Source organism: Silurus aristotelis (assembly GCF_946808225.1).
Source record: "Silurus aristotelis genome assembly, chromosome: 20".
Lineage (NCBI taxonomy): Eukaryota > Metazoa > Chordata > Actinopteri > Siluriformes > Siluridae > Silurus > Silurus aristotelis.
This window is the reverse complement of record NC_139593.1, coordinates 2,189,638-2,203,355: the sequence shown is the minus strand read 5'-3', so window position 1 is coordinate 2,203,355 and position 13,718 is coordinate 2,189,638. Positions and strand designations below refer to the sequence as shown.

The window sequence follows — 13,718 nt, the reverse complement described above, 5'->3', positions numbered from 1 at the left end:
CACTGTATAATATTTAACACTGATTCATTATAACATTATATTTCCACACAGTAGATCAGAGTGTAGGTGTGTATGCAGGTGTTGGGGTTGTTGGGGTTGTGTGTGTTTGTGTTATTGGTGTCATCATCTTGTGTAAAAGGTGAGAAAATACAGGATCATTTATCATTTATTACATGATTAAAACTGCAGTTATAAAAATGTGAACAGATTTTGTTCAATGCTGATATTTTGTTCAATATTGTTTTTGTTTTTGTTTATCAGCAGGAAAAATAAAATAATTGACCAAAGTGTAAAAGAGGTAAAAAGTGTACAGATAATTGTTGACTTGTGTTTGTATGTCATGTGCTGCTTTCACAGTATATTAAACAACAGTATAATGTAATAAGGCAGAGGAACTGTTACCTGCTTGAAGTTGATTCTTTTCCAATAACAGCACATTCCCACGTGTTTTATTTCTCTTTCACCAATAATTTTTATTAAACATCATGTTGAATATTTTTGTCCATTTGCAGTTACATACATGTTGTGGAAAGTCATTCAAAATCTCTTGAAATTTGTAGGACAAAATTCAGCCTTGACATTAGAACAAGTAAAAGATCTGCTGTTATTATTAATAAATCAACACCTTCTGACCAATCACAATCCAGAATTTAACAGTGCTGTGATATAAAGTTAGATGTTTGCCACCTCTCTGTCTCTCGTACTCATACTGTCTATATTGTCTCACATCGTCTGTTTTGTCTTGTAAAGTCCAAGCTGAATGTATAGTGTTATTTATGTCTGTAATTTGTGAGTCACTAACAGCTGGAACCAAATTCCTCGTGTGTGTGTGTGTGTGTGTGTGTGTCAACACACTTATCCAATAAACCTGATTCTGATTCTGATCTGTGATCTCATGCTCTCCACCTCAGGATTTTTATGAAAATGTAGCGGTGAATAGAGTCAACGCTGCATCTGATTCAGCCTCGGCCAATCAGGATGAAGACCTGTATGCTAAAGTTGTACGCCAGCGTGCTGTTGATCTCGGGGATGCTGGAAGTTCTGCTGCAATCACTTCTGCCTCTGGGGAGGACGAGGTTCAGTACGCTAGTGTTAAATTTACATGCACCGGTGCTGACGACAGGTGAGAAGAGCTGGTCTGTTTCCTTCAATCTAACAGATCTGGAAAAGATCTTCTGCTGGATAATCATTTATTGATCATTTACTCTCCTTCTGTAGGTCTTCCAATGCTGAGGATCTCAGTGTGATCTACAGCAGCATGAAATGAACAGAATGTATCTGTTTATCCAACATCAGCATCACCAACTTCCACCTGGTTTTAGTTTAAAGCTTCTAGAAACTTCAGTGACTCATTTATAAATGCAGCCGTAGCGTCTGGCACAGGTCATTTAGACTTCATGTCCCAGGCATTCCTTTTAACCTATGACATCTACATCTCAATCAAAAGGTGAAACATTCATAGGGGGTGGTATATCCGTAAAGTGTCACACTCCCCCTCCGAAAAGACACTAAACAGAACCAAATCCTAAACTCTTGTTTAGTTTACCGGGACCCATTAAACAATAAAGTCATAAAACTCATGAAACAATCCAAACTCGAAACTTAATCCAGCATGGCTGCTTGTGACAAACACACACAACCGGCTCCAGAACGTTTGGATTTTACCACAAGACAGATAACCCCCTTTGCAGATATTCTGTTTGACCCTCACACACACACACACACACACACACACACACACACACACACACACACACACACACACACACACACACACACACACACTCACACACACACACACACCACCCCGAAAGCCAGATAACCCCCCTGGTCTCTCTGGTTGAATTCACAGCGACCCTCAGACCATAAAACAATTCACTCTCGGAACTCGGCCCCAGTACGTCTGTTTGTGACACACACACATATGCAGACACACACACACACACACCAAAAGGGAGCATTCTTTTATTAATTAAATAATAAATAGAATGTCCCACTTCACATGATACAAACATACATCTTGTTTGTATCTTCTACTATGTTTAGATTTATGTTTACTAAATGTTTAGCAATATAACTCTGTGTTAAATGTTGTCTCTTCTCTTCTTAAGGCTTGATTGACTTAGAAGTATCTGTTCTTTACTTTCCTGACAAGGGTGCATTTTATTTATCAGAATACAACATTGTATTAACATCAAGTAATTACTGATCTCTGTAAGTTTACTTCCTTATACTGTCATTCCTTTTCATGTTTAGTATCCAAATGACCGCAACATTATCTGTTTCCTTATTTTTCAAACAATGGTGCATTTTATTTGATCATGAAATGTACCATACCGTCTTAATTCACTTTGAATAAAACTTTAAAGTCCTCCAAAAGCAAGTATAGCCCGGAAACCATGCCCACAGATGCATGAACAAAGGAAGTTTTTCCCTCCAAAAATTTCAGGCCATAGCATTGGCCATTCCCCCAAGGATGGGTGGGGTTCAGGACCTTTAAAACACTTTGAACCCAACGGACGCTTCGAACAGCTCAGCAGCGACTCTTCGGAACTAGATCTCAAATCTCTTTGAGATCTTCCAGCAAGCTTTATCTTCAAAACACCATCTGCTCTGATCTTCAGGAGAAGCTGGGAGAACATCTGACTCCATCCTAACTGACTAGTCCAAGATTCTTTTGTCTACCGCATCCGGACTCTTGTGCAACAAGTCAATGCAAGTAACCGGTTTACCAACTCATTTAGATGCGTGTTAAGTTTGAACCCCTTAATATTAAGGCAAATTTAAATTTCCGTGACGTTTCTCAGTTAGGATGTGATTCATTTGAAGTAAGCGGCCTTTCCTTTCTTTATCTCCTTCTTCCTTTCCTTTCTCTATCTCCTTCTTCCTTTCCTTTCTCTTCCTCCTTTCCTAATTTCAACTTTCTTTTTATTTTATTTTAATTTTAATTTTCTTTATTTCTTTTGTTTGTTTGTTTGTGTAGTTAGTTTTATGTTGTTTTTGTCTCATTCATTAAACGCCGTATTTTTCATAAGTGATGATCTCTGAGTACGTTCCATAAATGAAGTTCCTGCAACATCAGGGCTGAACTACATGCTCTATTTCATTTAATTTAATTTACGGTATAAAGTAAAAGAGGGTTACGTCTTTCTTGGCCAGGGAGATACCTCTTTTATAGAATTAATATAAAATTATACTGTCTGTTTGCCGGACAAACAGACAAATAAGTGTAATGTTAATTCCATTACCGTCAATTCAACTTAATTTAAATATTTAGGAGTAACTAACCCGTTATAATTACTTATAAATATTCCCTTTTCTTTGCGAGCTAAATTCGCTACATATAATGCTGGAGAATGCGGGCAGACTGTGCTTCCAACTATATACTCAATTTATCTGTATTATAAGTTTGTCCCTCTTATCCCCCAGTCGCTGCACAGCTCATAACAGAACAGTGGCACTTCATTATCTGCTGGTCAGCGTGTTGCATTATGGGCTGTAGGACTTCAGATTTCACCTCAGCAAACAATCAGTTTGTTTCTGATGTGTAAAGTTTGTGTGTCACAAAATCAGCCTGAAAACTATTACAGTATAAATCCAGCTTTAGATCTTCTGATGTCTTCTGGACCCTCGCTGTATAAAAACCAACAGATCTCAAGTAATGTAATGTAAAAAAGTGAATGAGAGGATATTGTATAAGTGTAAATATTACCAGGATTCAGCTGTAAGCTGTCAGTCACAGATATTTAGATAGAGATAACAATCTCCACCCACTAACTCAGAACCCAGTTGAAAGACCAGTCAAATTTAAGATAGGATTTTTAAACCAATTAGCTTCCTTCAAAATAAAACAAACTTGTTTCCTAAAATTCCTTCTTCACAAAGGAGTCAAAAATCAGCCAACAGTCCGGAATAGCATCAGTTACCTGAAATATTCTCTCGGATAATTGCTTTTGCTCATTTGTATGACACAATATATATATAATATTTAATCACAAGCCTAAATATATTTACATTTCAATATTACATGTGCTTCTTTTTTTCTTATTTTTGTTTGTAGTGTTTATCATGTGTACTCTGGAGTGTTAATTTGCAGTGTGTATTTAAATTGGGTCATTTAATTGTGTGTGTGTATATATATATATATATACACTCACCGGCCACCTTTTTAGGTACACCTGTCCAACTGCTCATTAACACAAATTTCTAATCAGCCAATCACATGGCAGCAACTCAATGCATTTAGGCATGTAGACATGGTCAAGACGATCTGCTGCAGTTCAAACCGAGCATCAGAATGGGGAAGAAAGGTGATTTAAGTGACTTTGAACATGGCATGGTTGTTGGTGGCAGACGGGCTGGTCTGGGTATTTCAGAAACTGCTGATCTACTGGGATTTTCACGCACAACCATCTCTAGGAAGAAGATAAAATATCCAGTGAGTGGCAGTTCTGTGGGCGCAAATGCCTTGTTGATGCCAGAGGTCAGAGGAGAATGGCCAGACTGGTTTGAGCTAATAGAAAGGCAACAGTAACTCAAATAACCCCTCGTTACAACCGAGGTATGCAGAAGAGCATCTCTGAACACGTCAAACCTTGAGGCGGATGGGCTACAGCAGCAGAAGACCACACCGGGTGCCACTCCTGACAGCTAAGAACAGGAAACTGAGGCTACAATTCGCACAGGCTCACCAAAACAAGGTTCAGGCTGGTGGTGGTGGTGTAATGGAGTGGGGGATATTTTCTTGGCACACTTTGGGCCCATTAGTACCAATTGAGCATTGTGTCAACGCCACAGCCTACATGAGTATTGTTGCTGACCATGTCCATCCCTTTATGACCACTGTGTACCCATCTTCTGATGACTACTTCCAGCAGGATAACACGCCATGTCATAAACCGCAAATCATCTCAGACTGGTTTCTTGAACATGACAATGAGTTCACTGTACTCAAATGGCCTTAACAGTCACCAGATCTCAATCCAATAGGGCACCTTTGGGATGTGGTGGAACGGGAGATTTGCAGCCGACAAATGTGTAGCCGTCAAATCTGCAGCAACTGCTTGATGCCGTCATGTTAATATGGACCAAAATCTCTGAGGAATGTTTCCAGTACCTTGTTGAATCTATGCCACGAAGGATTAAGGCAGTTCTGAAGGCAAAAGGGGGTCCAACCTGGTACTAGTAAGGTGTACCTAATAAAGTGGCCAGTGAGTGTATATATTTTTTTTCTTAATTTTTTTTTTCTTTCCTAAATTCTTAATAGAGCAATAAATAAATAAATATCTAAAATTGTGGACTCTTTCTTTCTTTTATTTGTCACACCATCCCTACTACACATCAGCCATAATTTAGCTGCTCAAAAATCAGAAATATAACCACATTTCAAAAAAAGTAAATAAATAAATAAATAAACAGAATGCAATGATTAGCAAATTTCAGACCCATATTTTATTTACAACAGAACATAGAAAAGTGTTAATACAATTAAACAGTTAGAGAAACATTTTGAAACTAATTAAATTAATTGACAATAGGTCAGTGAGATGATTGGGTATAAATAATGTACGTTAAGTGTAGGGTTTAGGGATTAACATCTGGTGTTTTTGTTATGTTTGCTGGAAGAAAAAGGACATAAGCAAGAACATATTCAGGTTACGTATGTAACCCTGGTTTTTCTGAGGGAACGAGATGCTGCGTCATTCTAGCGGAGAAAACGTGTCACCAGCGGGTCTCTGCCAAGTGATTGCCCTGCCAAGGGGGCATAATACACCGAAATGGCAGACTCGTAGACTTTAAGGGTGGACAGAGCCAACCCTTTGGCAAACTGATCTTGAAGGAATTCCAGCACTAAACCAACCAGGCAGTTAACTGAATCCAATCGGTGCTGTTCGAACCATACAATGAACAGGTGCTATCTAGCGGCATACGACCCTCAGGGGCCACAGCCAGAGGCTCTACAACTCTGGGTGTGCGTAAACATTTGCACCCCTGTCTGAGAGGTATCTCCCAGAGAGGCTGTTCGAGAAGGGCTACCAGGTCCACAAACCATGGTCTGCCCAGCCATCAGCTGGCTTTAACACCGCCATGGTGTGCAGGCATGCAGCAGCTTGACCTGCTGAGGCGTAAGCCTTACCCAACAGCACAGCCATGTTACGAAGGGGGCTTGATGGGCAGTGCCGGGGTCTTAAAGGGACGATGTGACACCAGGGAAGAGATAGCCAGCCAGCCACACTCTTTCAGTCCAACTGCATTGAAGTACAACAAGGATTGAAACTGACAAGGCAGGCTAAATACGGCTTAGCCGAGGTTTACAGGTCCGGAAAGAAAGGAAGACCCTGACCAAAGGTTAGGCAATATGCACAGAATGTGCGCAACTGGTTTTCTCGGAAACCGACCTAACGTGCTCCATTCCCAAGCAAGCGACTCACGGGCTGTTTATGTGCACAGTCGGAACGATCGCTTGATTATTCATTTTTCTTTTTATTTCCCGACATTACCAACCTGTAAGGGGACAAACACACACATAGAGCGCTTTAGTAACAGACAGAAGACAGTGTCGCTTTACTACATGTGCTTTTATAGCTTCCTGGTGTAAGAGAAAGGGGTTTTTAATCACAGCATGAACTTTCCACCCCCACCTCCATGAGTGGTGCGGCAAATCCCCCTACTGCACCAATGACTGGATCCTGCACATGCAGATGAGGAAAGCCCTGAAGAAAGGGAGACAAAGAGCAATAAGAGAAGCAAGAATTGTTTGTTCCTGTGTGGCACATAACACTTCTGTGTACAAAATGGCACCAGGATGGACTATAGGATGAAGAAGCAGCATAATGCTCTAATTGATGCATGAACACCTTAGAATTTAGAAGTTATTATTTGTTAATGCCTGCATGGAAACCTTTTTTCAAAATCTGAAATATTCAGTGTGAATCTGACATGCAGTTCATTTTTGCAAATTAAAACCTTTATTTTATTCTCTTTGCAGTGTTGGGTGTCTGCTGTGGCCATGTTTATAAATAGCCATGGCCAGAAGCATGTGACTTCCTACACATGCCCTACATCAATATATATTGAGGGGGTGAAGGGTGTTGAGTAACCCAATGTGAATGTAGGGAAAGTTGACTTCTTTAAACCAAACTTGCTAATTGTTTATCTTAAGCAATTAAAATTTTAGCCCTTGCATAGACCATAACTATTTATTAACATTAAATGTGTGAAGGACTGAGGTACTTTTTGAGTGAGAAAGTGGAGGATTCACTTTTAAATGAATAAACAACCCTGAACTTGATGTTTCCACTCAGTCGAATTCAAGTTCACACTGGGTGTGTTTGGGTGTGAGGGTGTCTGTGTATGTGTGTGTATGGGTGTGAGTGTATGCACTGTATGATCAGCTAGCTTAGCCGCTTTCTTGCTAGGGTTATTTGGGTCTTTGATCTGTTCTCAATCAATAGTTGGAGACTGTTCTAGTCCATAGCATTCAAGCATGTAGACCACAATGACTGCTGTGACATGGAGATTTGAAATTGCTCTGGCTCAGTGCTACTCAATGAATTTTACATTAAGTGGTATATAAATATGATATTTATACTGAGATCAAAATTAGAGAACAATTTATAACCAATTGTACAATTCTGAAATAATGTTATTTTCACTGTTTAACAGTTGAAGGAGTTTTTGTCGTGTCTATAACATGCTACCAGAACACCTTTTCCACAAAATAACTAAGGCATTTAAAAAAAAAACTTTATTTTGCAGAAAACACACTAATCAAAAATTAGAGAACAACAATGACTGTAGCATGGAAAAAGATTACAACAACAACATTTTCTGAAGGTTACAACAGTCAGCAATTAGTAAGAAGTGTACAGGCCTCTGCTCTGAATGCCTTCAGCCCATCTGCAGCCCCAGGACAGCACTAGTCTCTCACTCTGCTCTGGTGTGATGTTGGTCCACTCTTCATCCAGTCTGCTCCTTGTTTTTGCCTGCTCCATACTGCCCTGTTTGCCATTATGTAGAATTACGGACTTTTCTGGACAGTATCTGGAGTTATTTGTCCTTTCTGTGTTCTACCCAAGTAAAGTAAAAAAAAAAATAAAATTGTGAGAAATTTAGTTTTGAGTTTGGATCTACAGTTTTCTTCAAAAAAAGAATTCTGTATTAGTCAGGTCAAGGTCAGTTCAGATTAAATTCTGGATTTTGTTTTTTACTTTAAAACATATCCAGACCTCTACTGAGGGTTGATTATTAAGAGATTTTAAAATATAAAAACACCAAAGTTTAATATTTAAAAAACTACCCTGCAACTCTACTTATTTAGGAAAATGTGGATCGAGTTTTGGGTGTATTCAATAATTCAAATATATTAAATATTTTCTTACAGTACCTTCTTACCTATGTACAATATCCAAACACAATTTATTTGCTAATTCTGTTGAATTAGACAATTTGTCATAAACAACTCAGTTTAGACAAAGAAAAACAAGAAATTGTAAGAAATGTGAAATATTAAGCAGCAAGTAATCAATCACTTCTGAAGGTTGATGTAGCAGGAACTAGTAGGCGTTCCTCCTATTGTAGTGGTGGTACATATTAAAATTGCTTATGTACAGACCAGTAACAGGAAGGACGATGGTCTCTCATATACATTGATGTGCATTGGGTTACATCACTGCAGAGCAATTAAACCTCCTATATTCACCACTATACACATCCTAAATCTCCTATAATGGGCTTCTAAGCATTAGAATCTGACTAGAGTGGATGGTGTGCATTTGACAAACATTTGATTTATTATTGAAGTATTTCTTTATAACGTTATTTTTTGTTAATGCTTGCACAGAATCGTATTTTCAAAATCAGAAATATTCTTCAGTGTGAATCTGACATGCAGTAAAACTACATTTTTGCAACATTAAACCTTCATTTCTTTGTCTTTGCAGAGTACGAGTGTCTGCTGTGACCATGTTTAAAAATAGCCATGGCCCAGAAGCATGTGACTTTCCACACATGCCCCACATCAGTATGTTTTGATGGGGTGTTAATTAACCTAATGTGAATTTATGGCATGTTGACTTCTTTAAAATAATGCTGTAATCTTTGCATAGATCATATTTATTTATCAACATTATCTGTATGGAGGACTGAGGTACTTTTTGAGTAAGACCATGGAGGATTCACTTTAAAACTGATAAACAAGCCCACCCTGAACTCTGAGTGGCTTCAACTCTCTCAAATTCAAGTTCACACTATTTGTGTGTGTGGGTGGGTGGGTGTGAGTGTATGCACTGTATAATCAGCCAGCTTAGCCACACACTCTGTCGAGGGTTATGGCCATTCCTCAAAGCACAAAGAGACAAACTTATGTAAGGTGACTGTAATAAAACACAGATGACAAGCATTATGATTTAAAGCTAATTCTTGAACCCACCTCTGACACAACACAGATGAAGATCAAAAGTGTGAACACAATAACAAGGCTTGGTATAGACAGAGGCTCAAGTCCAACTGATAATATAAAGTTCTCACACTCTCTGTATGGCTATCGGACATGAAGGTTAAGTAGGCACATTAAGAATCTATTTATAATGTTTATTGTTACTGTTGACAAATTTAGCTGGTTTGGTTTATAATATAATGATAATAAATATAAATATAATAATATATTTTATATAAATAATAACAGCAATAACAGTAAAAAAAGATTTAGTAGTAATAGTAAGGTCGGTTTATTGGTGAGTGCAGGTGCATTGTGCACAGTGTGCAAAAAAATCATCCAGAGAAGAGGCATGTGCAGGTGCACCATGCACTGTGCAAAATTCAGTCAGAAGTCATGTATGGAACACATTAGAAAATGTCAGTAAATGACAGACAAAGATATTGATACACATCTGAAGTCTATGTGGTTAAACACCTTGGCTATGCAGAGAAAACAGAGAGACCGCATGACGTTTTGACTCCTCTTGCATAATAGGGTGCATAAAGTTCACCAATGTAATTTAGCTTAGGTCAGCTTCAGCTATTAGTAGTAGGATCTAGTAATGTATAATATCATTTAGCAATATCCTTCAGATAACATTGCTTTTATTAGTTTGAATCCAATCTTAATACATGTAACCATTAATCAGCATTAATATAGTGTAATACTCAGCTTTGCAAAGAACTCGGTGTATGAAGAGAGTTCACAAAAATCAGTTGTCATGCTTTAGAGTCAGTGGCAGGCTGTGCATTTGGTACCTGGGTCTTCAGTGGGGACTTACCTGACTTGATCCACCTCTTAATACCACTACTATCATGTCATAATTATAGAAACAATCAATACTATGCAAAAAACGCAATATAACAACACGTGGCATTACAGAGAGACAATACTTGCTTTTTACTAAAGCAAGAAACGCAGTTAAGACTCCAAACCTCTGCACTATAACCACAACTGTGCACCTACATCATCTGAAGGAGTTCAGAATCAATATTTGTCTAATAACATGACAAAAACATACAAATGTAAATATAATACTTCATATTCACCAGAGATTCAGACTCATAATGTGCACCGCTCCTCAGAGGCTGTAATCCAGTGGTACCGCTCGTATGCACCGGTCTGTAAGTGGCAAAATAACCCTTTCCTGGGCTTAAACAAGCTAGCTAACTTTGGGGTTGGCCGACCTCTTCTCACGATAGTCAGACTGATAACCTTAATAAAAATCCACCTGGCAGCCTGGAAATCTCTGCCAGATGTGTCTTGATGGGTCCTGCACACTGTTGAGAGAGGCTTTATACAATCTAGTTCGGGTCTCGTCCGCCATGTTTTAACGGGTCTGACCCAATCTGTTGGGAACCGAGCAGGCTCTGGTCATGGAGTCAAAGCTTTCCAATATCGGGTTCTTCCGTTTGGCCTTGCCTGGTCACCCCGCACCTTAAAAAAATGTGTGGTTGCAGCTCTGGCTCCTTCTCTTGCCCTCTCTGTGGCCCCTTCCTTTCTGGAGTTTACTCCAGGCATGGCTATTTCTTTCCCCGCACCCTAGAGCAGGTTACATCCCCAAGTTGCCCTCGGTCGTCCCACGAACCTGTTAAACTCCAGGCATTCCGAGCACTGGACTGCTATGTCCACTGGACAAGACCGTGGAGAAAGTCGGAACAACTATTCATCTGCCAAGGCCCTCTGAAGACTTCATGATTGTGTCCCACTTGTTGTTGATTCTTCACAAAAAATTACAGTTTTATATCTTTATGTTTGAAGCCTGAAATGTGGCAAAAGGTCGCAAAGTTCAAGGGGGCCGAATACTTTCGCAAGTCACTGTATATATACACTGGAGATCAAAATTAGAGAACAATATATAAACAATTGAACAATTCTCAAATAATGTCATCTTCACTGCTCAACAGTTCAAGGAGTTTTTGTCTTGTCTATACCATACTACCAGACCACCTTTTCCACAAAATAACTAAGGCATTTTAAAAAAAATACATTATTTTGCAGAAAACACACTGATCAAAATTAAAGAAAACACTTTCAGATATCTCCCAGTTATTGGTGTTAATCTGGCACCTGGTGCTAATTTCCTTGATTATCTGTCAACCCTTATTTAACTGGCCGCCTAACTTCCAGTTTCACTGACTCTGCAAGATGGTGGGCTTTTCTAAAGTGACTGAAAGCCTCTGGCAGCAGGTTGTCCAGATGAAGGCCAAAGGGATGACCCTATCAGCCATAGCAAGACAAGTTGGACATTCCAAATCTGTGATTTCAAAAATATTGAATCTTTACAACATCTCCAGTGTATATACATGAACACCCTGCTATTTTGCAAGTTCTCCCACTTAGAAATCATGGAGGGGTCTGAAATTGTCATCGTAGGTGCATGTCCACTGTGAGAGACATAATCTAAAAAAAAAAATCCAGAAATCACAATATATGATTTTTAAACTATTTATTTGTATGATACAGCTGCAAATAAGTATTTGAACACCTGTCTATCAGCTAGAATTCTGACCCTCAAAGACCTGTTAGTCTGCCTTTAAAATGTCCACCTCCACTACATTTATTATCCTAAATTAGATGCACTTGTTTAAGGTCGTTAGCTGCATAAAGACACCTGTCCACCCCATACAATCAGTAAGAATCCAACTACTAACATGGCCAAGACCAAAGAGCTGTCCAAAGACACTAGAGACAAAATTGTACACCTCCACAAGGCTGGAAAAGGCTACGGGGAAATTGCCAAGCAGCTTGGTGAAAAAAGGTCCACTGTTGGAGCAATAATTAGAAAATGCAAGAAGCTAAACATGACTGTCAATCTCCCTCGGACTGGGGCTCCATGCAAGATCTCACCTCGTGGGGTCTTAATGATCCTAAGGAAGGTGAGAAATCAGCCCAGAACTACACGGGAGGAGCTGGTCAATGACCTGAAAAGAACTGGGACGTTATCAAGGTTACTGGTAATACACTAAGACGTCATAGTTTGAAATCATGCATGGCACGGAAGGTTCCCCTGCTTAAACCAGCACATGTCCAGGCACGTCTTAAGTTTGCCAATGATCATTTGAATGATCCAGAGGAGTCATGGGAGAAAGTCATGTGGTCAGATGAGACCAAAATAAAACTTTTGGGTCATAATTCCACTAAACGTGTTTGGAGGAAGAAGAATGATGAGTACCATCCCAAGAACACCATTCCTACTGTGAAGCATGGTGGTGGTAGCATCATGCTTTGGGGGTGTTTTTCTGCACATGGGACAGGGCGACTGCACTGTATTAAGGAGAGGATGACCGGGGCCATGTATTGCGAGATTTTGGGGAACAACCTCCTTCCCTCAGTTAGAGCATTGAAGATGGGTCGAGGCTGGGTCTTCCATCATGACGATGACCCGAAGCACACAGCCAGGATAACCAAGGAGTGGCTCTGTAAGAAGCATATCAAGGTTCTGGCGTGGCCTAGCCAGTCTCCAGACCTAAACCCAATAGAGAATCTTTGGAGGGAGCTCAAACTCCGTGTTTCTCAGCAACAGGCCAGAAACCTGAATGATCTAGAGAAGATCTGTGTGGAGGAGTGGGCCAAAATCCCTCCTGCAGTGTGTGCAAACCTGGTGAAAAACTACAGGAAATGTTTGACCTCTGTAAATGCAAACAAAGGCTCCTGTACCAAATATTAACATTGACTTTCTCAGGTGTTTAAATACTTATTTGCAGCTGCATCATACAAATAAATAGTTAAAAAATCATACATTGTGATTTCTGGATTTTTTTTTTTAGATTGTCTCTCACAGTGGACATGCACCTACGATGACAATTTCAGACCCCTCCATGATTTCTAAGTGGGAGAAATTGCAAAATAGCAGTGTGTTCAAATACTTATTTTCCTCACTGTATATAATACAATCTGACTTGCAGTTCACTTACAACTTTCATTTCTTTGTTTTAGCAGAGTGTCGGGTGTCTTCTGTGGCCATGTTTATAAATAACCATGGCCCAGAAGCATGTGACTTTCCACACATGCCCTATATTCATATGGAATATTCATAATGTTAACGTCTTTTAAATTAAAACCAAGGTTGCCAATTGTTCATCTAGCAATTCTAATTTTAGTGTTTGAATATCTCATAACTGTTTATTAACAGTATGTGTATGAATGACTGAGGTACATGTTGAGTTAGAGATTGGAGAATTGACTTTTAAATGGCTAAAAAAGCCATCGCGCAAAAAGCACAATAGCTAAAATCGAT

The 13,718-nt window shown here is 39.3% G+C and overlaps 2 protein-coding genes across 2 annotated transcripts in view; both read left to right on the top strand.

The window, feature by feature from the left end:
* Positions 1-13,718, top strand: part of LOC310715619 (B-cell receptor CD22-like) — a 99,375-nt gene that overhangs the window by 56,647 nt on the left and 29,010 nt on the right. Inside the window, exon 11 of the mRNA XM_083522132.1 lies at positions 52-139. Within this exon, the coding sequence (XP_083378258.1) occupies positions 52-139 (88 nt within the window). The remainder of the gene's footprint in view (positions 1-51; positions 140-13,718) is intronic.
* Positions 521-1,360, top strand: LOC310715590 (uncharacterized protein; the record flags this gene model as incomplete). Its single annotated transcript, XM_083522103.1, has 3 exons — positions 521-589; positions 912-1,123; positions 1,219-1,360. The coding sequence occupies 3 exons, from the start codon at positions 521-523 to the stop codon at positions 1,265-1,267; spliced, it is 330 nt and encodes a 109-aa protein (XP_083378229.1). The 3' UTR covers positions 1,268-1,360.